Source organism: Megalops cyprinoides, chromosome 15, assembly GCF_013368585.1.
Source record: "Megalops cyprinoides isolate fMegCyp1 chromosome 15, fMegCyp1.pri, whole genome shotgun sequence".
Lineage (NCBI taxonomy): Eukaryota > Metazoa > Chordata > Actinopteri > Elopiformes > Megalopidae > Megalops > Megalops cyprinoides.
In genome coordinates, this window is record NC_050597.1 from 3547718 (window position 1) to 3569709 (window position 21992).

At 47.9% G+C, this 21992-nt stretch overlaps 1 protein-coding gene across 1 annotated transcript; it reads right to left on the bottom strand.

Moving 5' to 3' along the window:
- Positions 1 to 7184: 7184 nt before the first annotated feature.
- On the bottom strand, positions 7185 to 13659 carry ogfrl1 (opioid growth factor receptor-like 1). The gene is made up of 7 exons (XM_036547177.1): positions 13264 to 13659; positions 12001 to 12087; positions 11555 to 11633; positions 10010 to 10088; positions 9133 to 9199; positions 8747 to 8892; positions 7185 to 7743 (listed from the first exon to the last, which is right to left on the bottom strand). The coding sequence occupies exons 1-7, from the start codon at positions 13444 to 13446 to the stop codon at positions 7185 to 7187; spliced, it is 1200 nt and encodes a 399-aa protein (XP_036403070.1). The 5' UTR covers positions 13447 to 13659.
- Positions 13660 to 21992: the final 8333 nt, after the last annotated feature.

Consider the following 21992-nt stretch of genomic DNA (forward strand, 5'->3'; position numbering starts at 1 on the left):
GCCTTAGAAAATCAAAAAGCTTTGTAAAATATATGAAGGAAAACAACCATAATACATTCCATAACTTGTATGAGGTTAATGGTTAATCTGTTTTATAAAGGTGATCAATTGTAGAGGCAGTGAATTACAATCATTGAGAAATATTTTGTGTATACAGAAATAAGCAGGTACATATCCAGGTACTCACTTAAGTCAGTAAGGATTTAAGGGGCTGTAGTGTTTAAAACAAGTGGATTGCATGGGGCAGTCAAGATGTGGGAAGAAAAAAAGCTTTTGTCATCTGACTGTTATCGGCCCTCCCAGAATGCATCACTAGATGGCAGCAGAGACCCTTGTGCCAGCGAAGTCAGCTGTTTCCTGGCTATGACATAAGAAAAGAGTCACAGTGACAGATGTATGTCACATCACCCTTATGTATGGGAGTATTTAATATTTATATTATGTGTATTACAATATTTATATTACCGGAGTAGAAATGGTAGAAATATGACCAGATATGGCTTTTATATGTACAAAGAAAATGACAGTGTCCTTTGAATATTTAATGACTCCACAAATAGCAGATTACTAGGCCACATTGTAGCTTTAAATCCGTTTTGATATTGGGTCATTATAGGACAGTATTAAATCAATGACGCAATTCCTCAGCGGTATTACTTAGCGTCATCAGTGACCTGCCTTTTCCTCAGTAATCTTAGAGACACGTTCCTTTTTTAAGAGCCAACGCCCATCTTGTGTTTGATTGGACGAGAGCGGGGCCCCGCCTCTCTTCCCTTCCTCTGTGGGTCCAGGGCTTGGGGGAGCTTCTCCCCCACTGTGGAGAGAGCTGGAGCCTCTGTCCCTCACATCACATTCCACCAGCTCCTTTGCGTCCCTCACCAGCCATTAACCCTGCTTGCAGATCTCTGCCTGCTGCCCCTGTCCCTTCTACTGTGACCGTCACTGTTCCAGAACAGAATTTCAGTCTCAGTCCGGAGGTCGTAAATAGCACAGCAGGTCACACCCTCTGGCATAACAGACCTCCTCCCGTCTTCCCATGGACGACTGAATGCGTGACCTTTGGCTGACTGCTCAGCGTCGTCTTCGGGAAACAGTTTGTCCTTTTTTTTTTTCTTTCGTGAAGCTCCTAATTGATTTGTTTTTCTTCTGATTGAAGCGGTTGTGTTTGTGAGTGTGTGGTGAGTTACAGTCACTGTGCATGTGTGAATATGTGTCTGTGTGTTTGTGTGTGCGTGTGTGTGTGTGTGAGTATGTGTGTGAGAGAGAGACTGAAAGAGCTGGGGGGGTACAAACAGTAATATAAGGTCCATTCCCTCCCCAGGCCCACGGGACACCCAGAGGACCGGTTTCCAAGGCAGCGGGCCCCGTCACCACCCAGAGGGGGCCGTCTCCAGGCGATTGGAGGAGAGGGAGGGCTGCGTGCAGAGAGTGTCCAATCCCAGGGCTCTGACTGCAGCTGCTTCCCTCATAGTGGGGGAGCATCAGTGCAACAGTGGGGAGGAGGAGCTGGGGATGTAGAAGCCCTTTTAAACTGCACGACCTGGAACTGAATTTCTGGATACATCACAGGCCATCTCTATGGGTGTACTGTGATGTTGCAGAATGTGATGAATTCCTTGATGAATGAATGAATGAATGAATGATATAGCAGTTTCTGCTTGTGTGGTCCAGGTGACGGCGTGTGAGTCTTGTGGCTTTGAGGGAAGCTGTTCTCGTCCAGCTTGTGGATGCAGTTCGGCTCCTGCTCAGAGAGATGGCAGGCAGTTACACCACAGTCTTGGTCGTGCTTATTAAAGAAGCAAACAAAACCAGTTTCAGCCCACCAGTTTCGGTACGGCAGCAGGGGGTGTGTTCTCTCTCTGTCTCTCTCGACCACAAGAGGAAGTGAAACCACGCCGTGTGCTCCGAGGGGATTTCGGCAGCTCATTATACTGTCCTCCCAGACCCTGGAGCGTGTCAGTCAGCCCTGACCCACGGAACCTTCTGCAGCAGGACTGATCGTCCAATCCTAGTGCCGCGCCCGTTCTGCCCTGTCACAGCTGAGGGATACGAGGGCGCTCAGGGCCTGTCGGGGGATTAGGACACAGGCCTGCCCTGGGAGCTTTAACTGCCACCCACACACTGCCATTCAGGCAAAGCCCTCCCAAGCTGACAGCAGAGCCCTCTGCTCACGCTTCCTGTTTGGGGTGGAGGGGGTGGGGGGGGGGATTTGCTGTGACAGACATGTATGCACATATCTTATTAAATAAAGCATCGACCTTAATGCAAGATTAATAAAGTGTCCTATTTTTCGGCAGCCCCGTGCTCTCTCCCCTGTGGTTTGCATCTGTGTTTCGTACGGTTGGGTGTGTTGCCTGGGTGACCGGTCTGTCGTTACCTCAAGCCGGCTGGGCTCACAGGGTCGGGCTATTGCTGTGTCGGTGTTTCCGTCACTCGGGGTTGGTCCTTGCAGCCCTCCCTGCACCTCTCCCTCTGTGGGCCCAACCGAAACGAGAAATCCCCTCCTCACAGCTGCATGAGTTTCGACTGCACAAGGTCAGCGCCAGAGCCAGAAAAATGTGTAAACAGAAGAAAATTGGAGAAGTAGAATGCCAGTCGGGTCAACAGCAGTTCCGCTTGTAAGAGGAAGCAGGAGGAAGTGGGGTTCTTGCAAATGATCTCTGATTGAGGTGAATGTCACTGTTAAACCCCCAGAGATTCAGAGTATCACAGGACCCCGGAATACCCCCAACCACACTACAACCCTAACCCAGTCAAGTGGGACACGATGTGACCAAAACTCTTTACACATGATTCTGTTTCTAATCCTGACCCTAACCCTGTCAGGTGGGACACGATGTGACCAAAACTCTTTACACATGATTCTGTTTCTAATCCTGACCCTAACCCTGTCAGGTGGGACACGATGTGACCAAAACTCTTTACACATGATTCTGTTTCTGATGCGGCTTCAATGCATAGAGATAACCGTAGACTATGGAGCCAATTCAACTACAAGGGAAAACAACATGAAAAAGCACATCTTGGTACAAGTGGGCCTTCCCATCTGTTTTCATAAGGGATGGTAAATATTGGCGTGCATTCTAGCTCATAAATTCACAGTAATCGCTTTTTAATTCTCCCCCTGAGCATTGCAAACGACTCACTTGAAAGAGTTTCAGCAGCAGTGAATACAAACTGCGTGCCCTTCTCTTACCTGGCGCTGCTAATTAATTGCTAAAACAATCTGGAGCCCAGTCTGTCCTTCCTGTTTTTCATTGTTGAAACATGGTTTTACACAGCAGTGGTTACAATATCACCAGCTCTAATGAATGCCATTTTATAAGAGAAAATTATTTGGTTACCAGCTGTGCTCTGTAACATTAAGGTTAAAGGAGCAAGTGATTTGAAATTGTCAGGCTGTACATTGCCATGTTTATCAGGCCTCCATACCTGTAGGGGGCACTGTGCTACTCTCCAACATACAAGTAATTCATAAGCTAAATTTAAAAATAATGGAAATATCAGAGGTCACAGAAATATATTTCTGTTTCTTTGTTGCATTGAGCAATAATTTTCTCTGAACATTAAAGCTCAGCCCGTACTCAGATATATTCACTAATTGAACAACAGCCTAGGAAAGAGTACATTTGCCCGTAGGCTGTCCTCTGCGGTTGTGTGAAGCACTGAGGCAGTTAATTAAAAGAGACGAAGCCCCTGTCAGACAGAGAGGCGCAGTGAGTCAGAGTCTCGGTTCCAGCAGTTCCCGACACCCACTCCAGGAGGGAAACGCCTCATTCTGTCACTCCGCATCAGCTAAAACACTAACACAGCCTCGCACTCAACACACTGCAATCAACGCGCTCAGCAAACAGGACGTTCAGTGCGCTGTGTTCCGCACACTCTGCTCGGCACTGCTCAGTGCGTAGCGCACTGCACTCCACACACTCTGCCCTGCACACCGCTACCCTGCTGTACTCAACACACTGCTGTCAGTGCGTTGGGAGAGAAGCTGGCCAACACTTCTCCCATAAACGAGCAGAAAGGAACAAAGGTTAAAAGAAACAATAATTTATTTTAAAACCTAACAAAGACAAAGAAAACCAGCCTACACCAACCAACAGCAGGGACAAAATGAGCCTCCCTCCTGCTCTCCAGCCGCACCTGTATTTAATCAGCCTTCAGTTAATCAGGTGTGGCTTGTTAGCAAATAGGCTAACGCTTAGTTTTGTAGGGAGAGGTAGTGAAGGCTCTCCTTCACGGAGTTTAACTGAATGCACTCTCCTCTATGCTGTATCCAACACCCTCCATTCTGCACAACACAACTTAACACACAGTGCACTGTGTAGGAATCACAGTAACTCAGCCCTTTGGGGGAGTCATAATAAGACCTCTAGATATGGGTCAGTACCTGTACAGTAGAGGATTACTGTCATGTAGCAGACGCTCATATCCAGAGCAACTTACATAAGTTACAGTTTCTACATGTTATAAATTTATACACCTGGATGTCGTTACTGAGGCAATTCTGGGTTAAGTACCTTGCCCAAGGGTACAGCAGCAGTGCCCTGGTGAGGAATCGAACCAGCAACCTTTTGGTTCCGAGCCCTGTTCCCTTACCATTGCAGGAACACACAGGGCTATGAGGGCTTCAGCAGAAACAGTGGATGCAGCACCGTGGAGTGAGCGACGCCCCAAAGACGTGAGTCATCAAAGCTGTTTCAGGGGCTCGTCGCTGGGAGAGCGGCGTCCAGGTGCCGGCGTGACAGGTGGGAAAAAAAGCCTCCAGGTGTTGCTTTGACAGGGTAGAGTAGAAGCAGGTGTGAGCGTGACAGGTGAGAGGAACGCTCAGGTGTGAGGCTGACAGACAGCCGCTGTGGGCCCCTCACCGCTCACCCGCTGCCAGCCAGCGTTGGCACCGCGCGGGAAAACATATGGGCATCAATCCCACAATTCCCTCACCCCGCTCGATTCTGCTAACAAGCCGGCGTGCAGCTTGTGCCTGCTGCTGGCACACGGCTGGGCTGCGCTCGCCGGCAGGACTGCCTCTCAGACAACGGCGTGAGACGCGGGCGGGAGACGGCTGTCAGTACTCAGCGCAGACGGATCGGAGGCTTCAGACCCAGGTTGGCACGGCGCGGAGAGGATTAACGGCTCTCTGATTGTGCCGCTGCAGAGTAGGTCAGCACCTTCCCCTCATTACCCCACCTGGTTCATAAGCAGGGGGGTTAACCCCTGCCCTGACCCCCCCGCTCCCCCGCTTCGTCCTCATTCTCACACCCACATCAAACGGCCTCCGAAAGAGCCGCCATGCTGCAGGTTCTCACGAATGAGACATTTTCTGTGCTGTTTTTTTTCCAGCCAGCAGCACAATTTGCAAGGTGACTTTCAAAGCCTCTTTTTTTATGAGAGGGTAAAAAGGAGAGACAAAAAAACTCCAGCGCGCTGCATCGCGATCTCAATACCAGGGATGAACACAGAGCCCGTGGCCCTTCTGCTGCAGCTGACAATGCAATATATGTGAAAGCAGGGCAAATGAGGTCCTGTTCCATGCGCTGCCGCACTGCACCATGGGAAGACTGCTGAGTTTGCTCTAGATCTCATTAGCAGCCTCTGCATTAAGGTCTCTGTGCCCGAGATGGGATTCATCACACACAGAAAAAACACACACACACACACACACACACACAAAACAGCAGGCTCACAGTCACGTTTTCAAATACCGTACTTTAATACAGCAGTCCACAGTAAGAAGGGACTGTTGTCACATCTACAGAAACGCAGCCATACAGAGCACAGATACAAAATGCGACTGTTGTACCTTACAGGTCTGGAGACTGGTCACCACGACGACCACAGTGACATGGTACAGGACCTAAAACATGGAGGTACACGACACTGTACATCTGTCACAGAAAAGCAGAAACAGGTGCCCTACATCTACGGCAAGCCTCTCTGAGAGCTGACATACAGAGGGTGCGGACCCAGGAAGACCGGTTCTGAAAGAGATCCACCCTTTTTCATTCTCTCAGCCCCAGTCTCCACGCACACGGACCTGTCACAACGGAAAGTGTTAACACTGAGCCCTTTAAAGAACCCCTGAATGGAAGAGCCTCTCTCCTGCCCCCTGCTGGCTGTGTGCGCTCGTACGCCAACGCCCCCCCCCGGCTGTCCTGAGAGAGATGGGTTTCCGCCCGCCCAACAGTGGTGTCACCCCCATAGTCACAGAGGGGGACCGATTTGCGGTGTTTCAGCATTTCCCTGTTTTGCTCCCGCCCTTTGTGACAGATGCAGCACGGGGGGGTGAGGGGACAGGCCAAACCCAGTCTGCGTGTCGCTGGGTGTTGGCTTGGCTGTAGGTCTCTTACGATGTCACCCTGAAATCGCCCGGGGGCAAAGGACGGGCTGGTGGACACACAGATTCCCTCCCAGCACAGATGCTGGTGAGGAGGGAGAGGGTGCGCCCTCATTTAGCCCGGAACAGCTACACAGCACAGCCAGAGCTCTCCCCTTTCCAACACTGTTTTGAAGGACAAATAAAAACACAGCAGCCGCCATTCTGGCTCAACAAACAGACAGCTCCAGTGATCACGCCCAGAATGTGAAACATATAAAAAAGGAGGCACTTTAGATTGTTAAAAAAGAACTCACACTCCAACAAACACACAGAATGGGGTGAACGAGGTGTCTACCTGGCACGCTACCAATACCTGACAATTCTACTTCAAGATTTATATCTACCTTAATCTAGTAGAAGCTACTGAATGAAATGGCAAGGCTCTCAAAAACATGAAACGTGAACCAAGATAGAATGGTTATAGCCTTGCTTAGCAGCTTGTAGAAATATAACTGTAACACTGTAACACTGACGTCTCTATAAAGGAAGACAGGATAGATAGTCAAAGGTGCAATATTCAACACAGGGACCGTCCAATTGGGAAGCTCATACGTTTCTATATTAATACTTGTGTGCTCAAGTTCATCATACGGACAAAGTGGACTCAAGTAAGAACTACAGCAAAAAAGTTATTGGCTAACAATTTAGCTCTTAAGCATGGGGTACCAAACATATCACCCCCAGGGGGGCAGGCTTAAAATTCCTAAAGTGTCTGCACCCCTCCTGTGTCTATCTGGGGGGCAAGGCGTGGGACAGTATTGCTACGGGCGAGCCCTGCTCCCAGTCCCAGAGTCCTGAGTGTTCCGACCTACAGAGGGGTGGTGTCCATGTACTCGTCTCTCTCCATCCAGGTTTTGCCATCTCCTGTCCCTTCCTCTGGGTGCTTCGCACTGCCGCAGGTGGGGGGGGGTGTGAGTGCCTTTCCGTCACCCCCGGCCGAATGTTCCTCCCTCTTCCGCATGTAGGGGACCCCCTCCTCGGCCGTGTCCCCCCTCCTCTCCTCCTGCGGAGAGGCGGGGCTCTTCCCCGCCCGCGCCTTAGCTGAGCTCTTCTCCTGCGTGAGCCCGGGTTTGCCCCCCCCCACCGCAGCCGCCCCCCCGGGCCTCCTCCTCCGGGGGGGCCCCCAGACGAAGTTCTCGGGGGGGCGGTAGTGCCGCTGGGCAAAGCGGAGCAGGGCCCGGCGCTGGCCCCGGTCCCGCAGCGTGTAGACGAAGTACTCCAGCGCGCTGTGCTGCATGTTGGGCAGGGTTCCCTCCACCAGGGCCTCCTCCAGCAGCAGCCTCACCAGCGGCGGCTTGAAGCTCTCGAACCCGAGCTCGCCCAGGCTCTTCAGGATGCGCGTGATGCGCAGGTAGTTGTGCTGAGACCTGCGGGGGAGAGGCGCAACATCAGCCCTGACAGCCCAGTCTTTACATTGCATTACATTACATTATTTAGCAGATGCTCTTCTCCAGAGCAACTTACATCAATTACAGGTTTTCACAATGTTATGCATTTACACAGCTGGATATTTACTAAGGCAATGTTGAGTGAGGTAGCTTGCCCAAGGGCACAGCAGCAGTGCCCCAGTGGGGAATTACACAGGCAACCTTTTGGTTACAAGTCCAGCTTCTTAACCACTATGCTACGCTGCCGCCCACAGAGCTGTAAGCTAAACCTCTCTCCCAAACACACGTCTCTCCACAACACTGACTGTAACACCTGCTGTAAGAACAGCATAAGCCCTGACAGAGATTTGAAATGATAAAGACACCGGCACGCAGCATCACATTAGGAAACAATCCTCTCATATTCGTTCTCAGAAATGGCTTGTCATCCCCCCTAATCACTGTTTTGATTCATTAATTTTCCTCCTGATTTGACACGCTTGACTAGGATGTCAAGCAAGTTGTCCCTACGTAACACGCGTGACTCAGATATGGCTTTTAAATCAAGATGCACTTGGGTAAATATGGCAAATCAAATGAAATCACAGCACAGTGGGGCATGTCTGTGCACAGTTAATATGGTGAGACAGTGACCATATTGGAATTGGGAGAGACACTGTGAAGGAGGGGTTTTATTTTGTTGTTATGAGCCTGTTCATGTGAATGTCTCCTGGCTCCTCACCATGGGGAACAGATGCGACCAGACTGCTGCGCAGGCCTGACTGCGCAGCTGTCCTGTTCTCTGTCTGACTGCATTGCAGTTACAAGCAGCAACTCACTCATTATGACCTCATTTCTGGAATGAGCCAACATCTGGGTGGGTATCACCTGATGATGTCATCAGCATGCTGCCGTCACCGTGTGATTCTGCCTCCTGCACCTGTCCTGGGATTAAGGGGGCAGGCCGAAATTCTCAGCAGGGCGCAGCGGGCGCACGACTCACTCGTTGAGGTGCTGGAAGCGCTCCTGCCAGTTGGACGCCCGGGCCACGTTCCCGTTCTTGTCCAGGAGTGCTATCCCGTAGAAGTCCAGCATGATGGTGTAGGCCAGCAGGAAGCGCCGCTTGGCCTCTCGGGTGCTTTGGAATTCCTGCGGGACCCAGGAGGGCAGGCAGAGATTACAGCACGCAGACCCCAAATAACAGCTAAGCTCCCGAGCCCCTGTCCCTGCCGACGGACGCTGATCTGAAGCCAGTTCTGATCACAGAAAGATCACTTGGCTGTCCTGCAGGGACGAGGGCCCGTTTGTACGGCTAGACTACTCTGAAACACCAGAGCTACACTAATTTACACAGACTTCTAGAGCAATGTCACAAGGACGAGCCCTTACCTTAATCTCGACCTGAGTGAGCTCTTGGGCATAGAAATTCAAGCCTTGCTCTCGCAGTGGGAACAGCCTGTGGAACATCCAAAAACACTGAGTCCCAGAAGGGTCTCCAGAGGCAGCTGCACCCCAGACTGCATCTCCATACACTTTTTCAGAAGCATGCTTAAAGCAGTAAGAGAGTTTGCATACACACTCCACACATCCTGGTGCTTTCCTTTAGCTGGGCGACTGACACAGCCCAGTGCAACACTCCTGCTTTTGAGGTTGCAGGTGAGCTGTCTTTCATCCTCATAAACTCGGGGGCGGAGGAATGTGACTTTGGCAGGGACACAAGGAGAGGGCAGTGTCCTCTGGTCCCTGTGCCCCACACCCTGTGACGGCGGTTAAGCTGCCAGTGGCCCAGATTTCCTCTCTGATCTCCTCCGCCTCTGTGTGCGGCGAGGGAGGCTGGCATACAGCCGGCTGGAACAGGCCGCCACACGCAAACTTCACTTTTTAATCATTTAAAGACAGAGGGATGCAAGCAGCCCTTTTATGCACTTTCACTTGTGTTTCTATACTCGCTAATTGATATTATGCAAATGCTCCTCAGCACTGTCAGAGAGGAGTGTAAAAAAAGCTATTTAAGTTTCTGTGCTGCAGGCAGAGAAAAACAAAGAAGGGTGGTGTGCTCGCAAGCTTCGCTTTCAAGGTTTCGTCTCTGCTGTTTTGTGAGGGCTGCACTTTTCTGTCTGACATCTGCTACCCAGCTTTTGAATGTGTGCAGGGCTTCAGCAGGTTGAAAAGAGACAACCTTTTTACTCTGGAAAGCAGCAACAGGACACAGGAAGTGACCAGCGATCAACCTGAACAATTCCAGACCTAGGAAGAGGCAGCTCACCACTGTATATACGTGTGGTTATGCTCCAGTTTCTCATAGTCACCTCTCCATTTGTTGAGGATTTCTTCAACATAAATGCCTGGGGAAAGAAAGGTATTCATTACATACAAATTACAAATCCAGTAGATTTTCACTTGTATGTCATCACTTGTAAGTCGCTTTGGATAAAAGCATCTGCCAAATGACTTAAATGTAATGTAATGTAATGTAAATGTAGGTAACAATATTTACATAGTTCAAAATCAGCAGTTCAAGACACTGTGGAAATTCTCCACACTGAGGCCAAAGTTTAGCTGAATCAGATTGGGGACATAACATATAACATTACATTATAAACCACCTATAAATAATTTATGAACTAACAAACCCCTTTTGTGGGAGGCTACTCTGTGTGGTCTCTCTGACTTGACTACTGCTATACTGGATTTGCAGTTATTCCAGGAGTGAGGTATGTTTGCATTCCCATGGAAACAGCCCCACCTGCCCGTATCAAATCAGTTAATGGGGAAATGTTTCTGAACAACGTCTGAAGAGGGAGGGCGAGGTGACAGTGACCAGGTGACTGGGAGCCCGGGGCTGTAGTGACTGACGGTTCCCCAGGTAAGGGGCAGGTGGGTTGTTCAGGACCGGACCCTTCCTGACTCTGTGAGGCTGTACTCCCTCTCACTCAGCAGACCTCCCCCTAATGGAGTTCTACCGGAGGCCACTGTTTGAACAACAAATCTCATCTCTTAATCCGCCTAATTCCCCTCCTCAAACACGACCCCTGCTAACGCAATCGATACCGCCAGCACGGTGCCAGAGGGCTGTAGTGTCGTCTGCTCCTCTGCACCGGCTGCGGTGGACCAGCGGCTCACGCCGGCGACTGCAATCTCTGCAGAGCCCCACAGCCTCTGAGGGCCTGAAGCTGCTTCCTCTCCCCTGTCTTTCCAATGCGTGTGCAATAATGTTCGCTATGCCATGACTGGACATGTGCAAGTGTGTATGTGCATGTGTGTGTCTGTATGGATAAATGTATGTGTGTGTGTGTGTGTGCATAACTATGTGTGTGCATGTGTTTGTGCATGTGCTCATATATGCGTGAGCGTGTACGCATCTATGTGTGTGCGTATGCTCACACGTGTGTGAAAGTGTGTGGAACTATTTGTGCACATGCGTGTGAGCACAGGCTTGAATATGTGTAAGTGTGTGCGTAACTATGTGCATGTATTTGTGTATGTGTGCGCATATGTAATTAGGTGTGTGTGTGTTCTACACCACACCACTCTGAACGTGCTGTTAAAACCATCGCAGTCCGAGCTGAGGGATGCCGCTTAAATACCCACGGCAAAACATATTGATCGCTCTGCCTCTGCCGAGTGTTTACCTAGTGCAGCTGTCAGAACAAACACCAGCTCCATCAGTTCAGCCATCCCACACGGGACAGATCCAAAGTCCAGAATCAGCGGGCCTCTCTAAAGTCTCCCACAGCAGGGTTTGCAGTCACCCCTCCGTTGGGGACGGAGTGTTCTGTCTGAATTCACACTCAGGCAGCCCTGCACTCACCGTCTGGGACCAGGGGGATCTTGTTCAGGTAGAACCTCAGGTTTCGGTACTCATTGGGCTGCCTCGGCTCCTTGGAGTTCTGAGGGACATACAGCACAAAATCACTTTGCCAGACAGCCGACCAAGGCAACCCATCTGCAGGCAAGCAAAGAAGTGCCAGTACAAGTCCATATTCTTAGAGAGAAATTGCGCATCCTACATCCATCTTCCATGCCTTAGATTACAGTGATTTACATCTCTCGGCACCCAGGGGATGTTTGATGATCCGGTGTCATCGTGTCTTGAGCAAGGCTGTGATTTTCTGTTCGGCTTCACGCTGAGACAGTTCGGTAATGTGTTTGCCGATGACATATACCGCCCTGGGCTTCAAATTCACCTTAAGGGTTTTCGCCGCCAAGGGAATAAAAAATACACGCTTTCAGATTAAAATGATTGGAGCAGCTCACCGGGTAGTTGTGACGGTATTTGTACAAATCCTTGGCTGCGTAAAAGCTTCGTTTGATTTTAGTGGTGGATTCCGGTGTGTCACCAGGCTGAAAGATAGAATTCACAGCATGGCGGTTGGAGAACGCTGAACACATCAACGTCCTCCAACCGTCAAACAGCAGTTTTGTCTCATAAAATGACGCCTCTGTCGTACTTTTCACCAAGAAAAAAATGCTGGACAGCAAAATTAGTACTGTGGTAATTATTACACAACATTACTACACAACATCTGAGCAGGCTACTCCTGTGACCCCTTTAGTACGGCACTCGTGACGCTTCAGGTGTATCCTGTTATTCAAAGCATTCAAACTGAACTTCTGTTTCGTACAGAATCCGAGACCTGCCACTTCCCTTATGCAACACTAAAAGGTCCCAGATCTGATGTAAAGAATTAGGTCACCTTTTCCAGATAGATGTCTTGGTTGTCTTGCACTTAATGTTTTGTGACATATTTGAATTCATGAACTGTAGCCTATATTGCTCGGATAAGCGATGAGGTTAGAGGCAGAACAGCAGCACGTGTAGCCTATATCAGAAACTGTCACCGTGAATTTATTCAGCGTGAATTTATTCTAATCCGAGCTACAGGCTAAATTCACGCTACCATTTGTATTCATTGGAATTCGCATGCACACGGTATATGAGCGAGTAAGTGAAAATAAACACGACTCGTAACCAACACAATACAATCCTTCCACACGAAGAATGGTCGACCACCACAGTGAGATCTTGCGTGCGGACAATAAACTCTTACCACCAATTATAAAGAAATCATTTGTTGGCTACAGAGAAAAATATATCAGTAAACCATATATTTTTGTAGCATTAATTGCCCAAATTCGGTATGTCGAAAAAAGAGCGTACATTAACGTTTTATATCACGAACGGTAGCCTGTCAAACAATAAAATATAGTAACACGTGACAAAAATCGGTCAGAGCCAGCTGGGTCATATCGGGTAGTGAGAGTGCGATTCTTCATGGACGCTTTTTAAACACCCAGCTCTACGGAAGGAATGGGTCTCAAATTAACACGCTAATTATTTTCCAAACGTTATTATTGGGGGTTACTAGCGAACTGTTCAATCTCCGTGCTAGGTGTGCGATAGCGTTGACATACAGACTCGTTTGTAACACCACCATTGCTTGTTTTTCTGCGTTTTACCGGTTTTCCTGACACGGTTTCCTATTTTTCCAACTCTGCGTTGTCTGACCGTGGTAGTACCTGCGCGGGAGGGTCCGGCGTCTCGGCGCATTTCGCTGTGTCCGTTGGGCTGACGGGCTCCGAGATGCCGCTGTCCTCTTCACCTTGCTGCTCGTCGCTCTCCGAGTCTGTCTCCCAGGTCGAGTCGCATTCCTCCACTGTGCTTGGCTCCTTGTACCTCCAGCTGCCCATCAGATTTCCCATTTAAAACCCCGCACCGATTCACCGCTCAGCCCCTTCTGCCTGTATGCCTACATAGTTTTAAATTCGCAGACGCTCCATATTAACCACGGCCGTTGCGTTCTGCAGCTGGCCTGCCAGTCCGAATTGAGAGCAGCGCGGTTATAATGGCAGAGAAAGGGGAATTTCCAGAAGCGACTCGGCCGAAACGCCGTGGACACACCCCCTAACGCGCTGAGAGAGCCCGATCAGCAGAAAGAGGAAGGATCGCGTCAACATCCGCGTCAGGACCACAGACAGCGCTCACACCGAATAGATCAAGACTGCTAATGGCATGCCCTTGGTTCCCGTAATAACTGGATCGTATTATTATAGTTTAGAGGAATATTTTATTTTTCAGAACAAGCTATATATTTAGGGGGAAAAAAAGTTTTATAGAGGGATGAAAGCGCGTTGAAATTATCTCGTTAATTTTATAGCAAGAGATGTATCCGTTTAAAATCAATAAGCTTCACCGTAACGATAACATCATTAGAATGACTTCATAAGCATAATCTTGTGTCATCTAAAAGAGTTACGTAAAAGGTGAAACAACTGGAAGCGATTAAGTCAATTCGAGAGCAGTTGAATGCAGGCGTGTGGGTAATCATGAAATCTAGGAAATGGTAAAGGAACTGAAAATGTTTTCGCTTGGTTTTGATATGTAGTGTACGTCTATGTCTTGGATCTTTAAGTTAGCTGGGAAATTGTGTGTTTGATTGTTAAGTAGTATATGTGATAAGGCGACATGTCCCTGTGTCCCCTGTGTCCATTCTATACAATCTCTACGTTGCTCTGCAGCCCTATAGAAAATACATGCCAAATCAACCTTAGGCACCCCTGATAAGCGGAAAAGCGTCACTCTAATTTTGAAAGGTCATTTGCCACACAGCTGTTTGCTGTGTGAATTATAAATTATGAAGGCTGCAAAGAGGGCCAACATTTTCATAAATGTGTATTCAGCTCAGACAATTCCTGTCTGTTAAAATAGTTAACTCACATTAAGTATAAGTCACAACGATGGAGGGACCTGCTTGCAAACTGTAATATTACAAAATATTGCAGTTCCCCTACTGACCACTAGATGACACTGTATATGTATATGTGTGTGAGTGTGTGTGTGTGTGTGTGTGTGTGTGTGAGAGAGAGAGAGAGAGAGAGAGAGAGAGAGAGACAGGGGGGGAGAGAACGAAATTAAGCAGTTTTCATCTTGAGAGAGACACGGAAGGGACCGGGGAGCGTCACATCAGTTCAGCTTCGGGTCACACGCGCGTTGTGCCTGCGGCTGTTTACACAGCCCCGCAGACTGTGCAGTCCACTCGTAACAGCTTGTGACATCGCTGAGCTGAAATAGCTCATGTCGAGGGGGGAGCGGTGTGAACGTGCGCGAAGTAGCACGAAAGTGGCGTGGGATTTGAGGGGTCCAAAGCAGAAATCGCGAGCTTCTTCAAAGCAGCTCTCTCCTCGGGGGTCTGGCATGTTACAAAGGAATCTCCAGCCTCGCGCTCTTTCTGATACTACCGAGAATAATGTGGAACTCAGTAGGCGTCCGCATCTGCTCTGTAATTTATCCGCAGTTCAGGGTTATTGTCCTTCGCCAGCGCTGCAGCCCCGCTGCTGACTCATTTGCGATGAAGGTAGAAGGCACCCCGCAGCAACAATTAATGTTAATGATTTCTACTGTTTGTCTCAACTCTGCTCGGATGTCAAACGTCCCGAGAGTCTAGCAGTGTCACAGAGGTGAACAGGAAAGGAGAGGGCTCGCCTTACGGAGAGAGGCCTTGTATCAAATGAGCGAGGTCAGACGCTGCTAAATTTGCATTCCATGCCACAGAGGCATGATTTGTGATTGGCCTTCCAACTCATTATCCTTCAACTTTTACCTGCTCTGAAGGTGTTTCAGCAGGCATACAGTCTCCACAGCCCATGCCTCATGGATTGGCTTTTGCCATAATACATTAATTTTTACACAGTAATAGTAACAACTTTGATGGAGTCCATAGGGGAGAGAGGAGATTGTGTCTCCATTCATTTTTAACGCTAGTCGAACGAGGGTGCATGTTTTCCACTTGTATATCTGATGCTGTAATTTGAAATAAACATTTAAAATGTTTCAATCCTTTCTTTTTCATGTAGCCCTGAGATTTTAAATTTCTCCTGAAAGAGAAACCTGGCATTATTTTACATAAAGCTTTCTTGGCATTCTAACTAGCTTATACCTCATGCTGCGTTCCAGCTGAAGGAAAATGAGGTTTAGGTAGATATATCATCTAAAATGGGTCTGACTTAATATTGTGCAAACAAACTACCAAACTAATAAAAGTATGGCTTCAGTTTTTAACAACGTGCAAAGAGGCAGGATGAAGTGCCTGATTCAAATAACAAGGCACACAGAAATATGTTTCCTCTAACTGGCACTCTGACTTGTTCAGTAGCTGAGCTTATTTTTGTGTCCGTGAACTTTCTTTACTCTCAGCGTTATTTGGCTAAATAATTGGCTCATAGGCAAAGGCCTGAACATTCTCTCTCCATCTTGGTGTCTAGCACCCAAATTGCCTTCACTTCTGCTCCCAGACTTCTTGGCTGCCTCCATATCTCCATATAACTAATGCAGTTAACTCTCTGTGTGAGTGGGTACCGCAACAACGTGTGTTGTAACAGATGATGGACAGAAAGACGCTGATCTACAGCTAACATGTTCAAATTCTGCAAGATGTGGCTTTTCAGAGATAGCTCAAGGCTGCACCTGAGAGCAGTGGAAATGTACAGTACCAGTTAAAAGTTTGGACAGACCTGATTAAGATAATGGGAAACATGCATTCAAAGACAATTTGATCTAAAGACATGCTTAAATGCTTGTCATTTTTTTCTTAGACAAATATAAAAAAGTGAATTTGATGCCTATGTATGAATTTCTTTCCAAAACAAATTTTAATTTTAAAAATGAATTTTTGGCTATTTTGAATAATCTAAAATATAAGATAGTTTTGACTTGTTTATAATTATCATTCACTTTATAATTATCATTCAATATCATTCACTGCATAATTCCATTTGTGTTATTTCATATTTTTGATGTCTTTACTATTGTTCTAAAATGGGGAAATTGTCAAAATAAATAAATGAAAAGTGTGTCCAAACCTTTGACTGGTACTGTACGCTCTGTGGGCAGTCTGATAGATGCGATGGAAATGAGGTCAGAGATCTTCAAGGACACGTCAGTGCGTCTCTTACGACCACCGAGAGCTTCCGTCACATGAGCGCGCCTGCTAAATCAGGGTGTCTGCACAGCCAGCGGGATTGGCGGGAGCTGCGTCACATCGGTCTGCAGTGTTCGGCTGTCAGGCCCTGTTCAGATGAAAGGGAGGAAGAATAATTCTAATTTAATTGCGCGCTGTGCGCTGCCCTCTCTAACGAGCCTGCACCCGCACCCCTGGTGAGTGTGCCCCGCAGAGCCACTGCCCCTGCTGGCCTGGGCCTTGGTGGGCTTCCAGGACTCATTTGCACCTAAGCATGTGGCCCTAGGCCTCAGCTGTGCCGCAGCAACTAATTGACGGGCTGGCTGTCTGCGGGGCACGGGTCTCGGAGTCACTTGAACTTCAGAACTTCCCCTCCCGCGGTCCCCACGCAAACGGCCGAACATCTGTGCAATCAGGGCCTTCAGGTTCTCCGAGGACCCGCGGCGGACGCCCCGGTCGCGCAGCAGCAGTTTGTCAGGCTGTCTAATCCCCCACCACCAGGGACAGGTGTGCGTGTGTGCAGGGGCAGCCTTCTCCGTCAGGCTAAGGCCGGGTTCTGGATGTTTTTTTTTCTTTTTTGAATATTACTCAATTTCTTCCCCAGTGACGGTTGTTGTGTTTACCTATTTTCCCCCACTATGATCGTTATGTCATTGTACCATGTTAATCAGATATTAGGGACTACATGTAATTGTCGAGTGTGTGTAATGCAAATTACTTTAATTACTGTGTTACACACAAATAGAGTTTAGGTGAGAAGGGGAATGTGTCAGCAACTGCTGTGCTATTGGAGTCTGCCACCAGGGGGCAGCAATTCCTTATGATAGCGAGCCTTTCCAGGAATCCCACTTATCGAGTGTATCCCCCTATTTCGTTTATTGCAACGAGGTTTATTGGTTTGAAATCAATTTCATTTTATCCCACCTTTGAGACGCCGTTTTATTATGTAGCACATAAAGCTGTAGTCCAGTCACTTGGAAGCACGGGCACCAGCTGGATCGTTATTTGCGTCTCAGTGGCGACGACTGAAAGCTGCGTTGGTAGCGGAGATGACATGCCATTAGTCAAATCAAACAGGAAGGAGCCAGAGAAATCCCCCCAGTTCCCCTCGGTATACCCCGCTTTGGCGCAAATGCTCACTCCCAAAGCGCACACACTACCCTGACCTCACGGCGCTCAAGCAGCCTATTACCATCTTCCTAAGGCCGAGACACGAGGACGGGCCTCCTGCTCCATTACTAACGATCGGCACTCATAACTAATCCAGGACGCGGCCAGCAATCTCCGTATGTTTTAATAATAAAGACAGCACTCCCAGCATGGAGTGGACTCCTTTTACAGAGACACCCCACCCCCGTGTCTGTCACGTTTTTTTTCTCATTAAGGCGTTCCAAACCCGCGCTTTAATCAGAGGTTTGTTGAGGTGAGTCGGTTAATTCGCGTTAGCCATCGATGACATTGTCTTTCGTTTTCATTCTCAAACTGAAGTTCACGATATTGTTTTCATGGCGGCAGGTACAGTTGCCCGGAGAAAAAAAACCCGAGAAAGACTGTAATTAAATAAGTCGGGGAGTGTCCCCGGGCAAAGCGCGTCCTTGCGGAAACAACAGTCTTTTCTGGGATCGATGGCGACCACGCCTTGTCACCGGGGGGCACTGTTTCGCTCAGTGGGTTATTGCGAGCTGTCACTGGCCGGAGCAGCGCTTGTGCCTGGTTGTTCCAATCTGCGCTCTGACACCTCCGGCCAAAGTCCCCGTCACGCCACGGCGGCTCCACGCGTGGGGAATGTAGGTGTTTAATTAGGTCCTTATCTCCGCGAGCTGTCTGGATCGCCCCGGGAGCGCGCGCGGCTGTAAACATCCGGCAGGGGGACGTTCCCTCAGTCGCTCTGCACAGCGATCACGCAGAAACGCATTAAGGATAATGACCTGAATGCAACGAGACACCCTTAAAAACGAGCAATCTAATGAACTTCTAAATGTGAACACTACTGTCTGCATACACTCGACCAGAGGTGGAGCAGATTCTGCACTGCGCGTCTGGCGTTTCAAACACTGACAGTTTAACATGTTCTCGGGACAATCTATATTATAATGATAATTGATGCAGTAGAAGATGTATAAAAAGCTGACTTTTGTGAATGGAATTTTGCCATGTACAATTATGAATATCTGTTCTCTTTTAAAATGGATGGACGTCGTTTCACTGGGTTGAGCCGTTACCGTTGCGATGGCACCGCGCACGCAAGAACCTACAAAGCCAGCCATTCGTATTTTATAACCCATTTTCCTCGCCATTCATAACTCAACGCGCAATATACTTAAAGGTACGGGCTGAGGAGAGCAGTCCAATTACGGAGAAGAAATGATTCAGGATTGATTCGGCCCCGCTGTGGTCAGGGCAGGCGGTGATTAAGGGAGCCGTAAATGCATCAGCGCGGTGGAGGTGGAGGTGACGGCGCTGGCTCGGTGCTGACATTAGCGCAGTGTTAATTACAGCCGCTGACCCCGCGGGCCTCCCTGTGGAGCACTGCGGCAGCCGGCGCCCCGGACGCGCCTTTTCCCCCGGCGGCAGCGCCTCTCCTCTCCGCCGTTACCCAGGAATAACAATCATGTACGAAGTGTCGTCTTCCGCGGAAAAAAGCAGCCATTCATCAGCACCGGGGATAGGAATCAGTGAGCTGCCAAGGCAGGGTTCAGCGCGGACGGGATGCGCCTGGCGCATGGAAATGAGCACTATGGCATTCAGCGCGGGCGTGCATTCTGCGGCCTCGGGACCTCTCCTCTCCCAAGGAGAAAGCACACGGTGCGCTGCAACAGAGGACACATTTTGGGGTTTTTTTTTTGTGTCGTGTCTTCCGTATGCAGAGGTGATTTTTCCCCCTTCACCTTGTTATTGCTTTTCGTGGTGCATTGTTCTGACAGAACACTCACAAGGACACAATAGTTCCCTTGAGTCGGTCCAGTATGGTCATAGGCTCAAGTTGAGGGCAGATTGTCCAAGACAAAGACAACCCCTACTCCCACAGCCCCATACCCCACCCCCCACCCCAACACACACACACTTACACACACTCACACACTCACACACACTCACACACACACACACACTTACACACACTCACACACACTCACACATACTCTCTCTCTCTCTCTCTCACACACACACACTCCTTATATCATGACCCAACAGAGACTGAATTCTGGACCTTACCTGCTTATCTTCCAACAGAATGAACTCCCAACTCCCACATGGTTCTTCTCAGACACCTGGCTAACACTGCAGACCCCGTCCCTGACGGACACACACAGGCGAACATCAAACCCAGCATAACTGCGTGCTGGTATGGTAAATGGTAAATGGTTTATACTGATAGCTGCATTGGTGCTACACATATTAAATGTTAGCAGGCATTAGAGCTCAAGCTAGAGAGAAATGCTTCTCAGCCTGGACTGCCCTGATGGCAGCACAAACAACAGGGCAACTGTATCCTTTCCCCTTGCAGCTCCGGAGCCAGATCCCGTTGTATTCAGTCAATTATTTGAAGTCATGCAAGCGTCCTTTGGTAACCGTGCTGGGATGCAGGTTTAATATGTGTAAACTAATCTACGGAAACCAGTCGGTGCTCTGTTAGCAGGAGTTTGTGTTCCCAGAGCCGCTCGTCTTTGTCATGCTAATGAAATCCTTGGCAGAAAATATTGCCTGCGACTGCAAGGTTATTTAAACACAACTTCATTTCTCCGTTGTGTCAGAGATGCGTCACGAGCTTCCTGCAGACACTGTATGTGTTCTGTTGTTGCAGTGTAAGTGATTATGTGATTGTGTCGGGAGATTATCTTTTAATCCACGCATTGTATCCCATCCAGAAACATCTTATCAATAACATGGCTAAATAACATCTTACCAAATCTAACACCAGATAAGTGTCTGACAAATGACTCCCCCTGTATGTTCTCAAAAAGTAAATCAAGTCCTTTCATACTGGCATTCTGTAATAATGTGCATAAGGAAACACAACTGTTTAAAATCATGGAGAACCGATTACACAGATATGGAGCACTCAGTTAATACAAGCAAAGCTGTAGGACTGTGAGCCATGATGCTAATCACTATTCTGCCTTTCTGCCAAGCCAGCTTTTGGACCAAATGTCTTCTTTCTAACTGAAAGGGACTAATTTTAGGTGCATGGGGCATGGATAATAGTATTTATAGGTTGTATAAAAGTCCAATAATATTGATGTCACTGTTGTTAGTAGTTTATGTTCTGCCAAGTCTAAAGATACATGATGTTCAGCCGAAGTGTGGGGATTTTTTTTAACCTTAGAGGCATTTATCACAAAATGTAGTTTCATGTTAATATTGTACATTATTTGTACATTAATACAAGCCGGCACCTTTAAGTGAAACTTACAACAGGGTTGGACAACAAATCAAAACAATACTTTTGACGGGATGCCTCTTCAGAGGATATATAGGCAATTGATATAAGTAAATAATTCCACACAAGGTGAGACAGAACACAAGGTACTTTCATACCCAGATTCAAAATAAGGACAATGCTGTTCTTCCGTAATTTAAGACAATATTACATGTATTTAACTCCTTACAGGATATAGGACATCAGGTCAGTGGCAACTAAAATAAAAAAATGCAGTACTTCTTCAATCTGTTACATGAATTTATGAACATTGTAAATTGCTACTGCGCTGAACTTGGACCTTACACATATACTAGCTTGAACAAGTAAATCTCCAAACTGAACTAATTTGCAGGTCTCTGATTTGGGTTGAAAGTCTATTCTATAGCAATTGTTTTGGGAAAACAGAAACACTGAGTTATTAACTGCAAACCTGAATCAATTCAGTTTTGCCAAGAAAATATATTAGAGCAACTCAAATTCACACTATAAGGGAAAGAAATTGGAAGTCATTTCTATGCAAATGCTGTTGACAAATAGAATTTATATTTTCCTTTTGTTGTGTAGATCTAAACCATCTGGCTTCAAATGTATTGGACAGAGACCTAAACTCCAGCTTAATCTAATTCTGCAATAATTTATTTTTATACAGCAAAGCCAATTTGCTCTGGTTTTAACACAGTGGTTCAGCGTTATTACTAGGTATTCTTTAAGAGGGAGATTTTTCCATAGCGATGTTGTGGTTCATGACTTTCTTTTCTCCAAACGCACCTGCATTGCACCTACATTCATCAGACCTCAAAGAGCGGAGAGGCCATTAGATTAACTCATCCAAACGTATGTCTCTTACTTTGATGCCACTATCATTATTCCAC

Bases quoted from the DNA above. Each gene is read 5' to 3' on its own strand.
- ogfrl1 (XM_036547177.1), bottom strand. From the start codon at position 13,446: ATGGGAAATCTGATGGGCAGCTGGAGGTACAAGGAGCCAAGCACAGTG. The intron at 12,088-13,263 runs GTACTACCACGG...TCTATCTTTCAG, and splicing joins CGCCGGACCCTCCCGCGCAG to CCTGGTGACACACCGGAATC. The intron at 9,200-10,009 runs GTGAGCTGCCTC...GATGTTCCACAG, and splicing joins AACCACACGTATATACAGTG to GCTGTTCCCACTGCGAGAGC.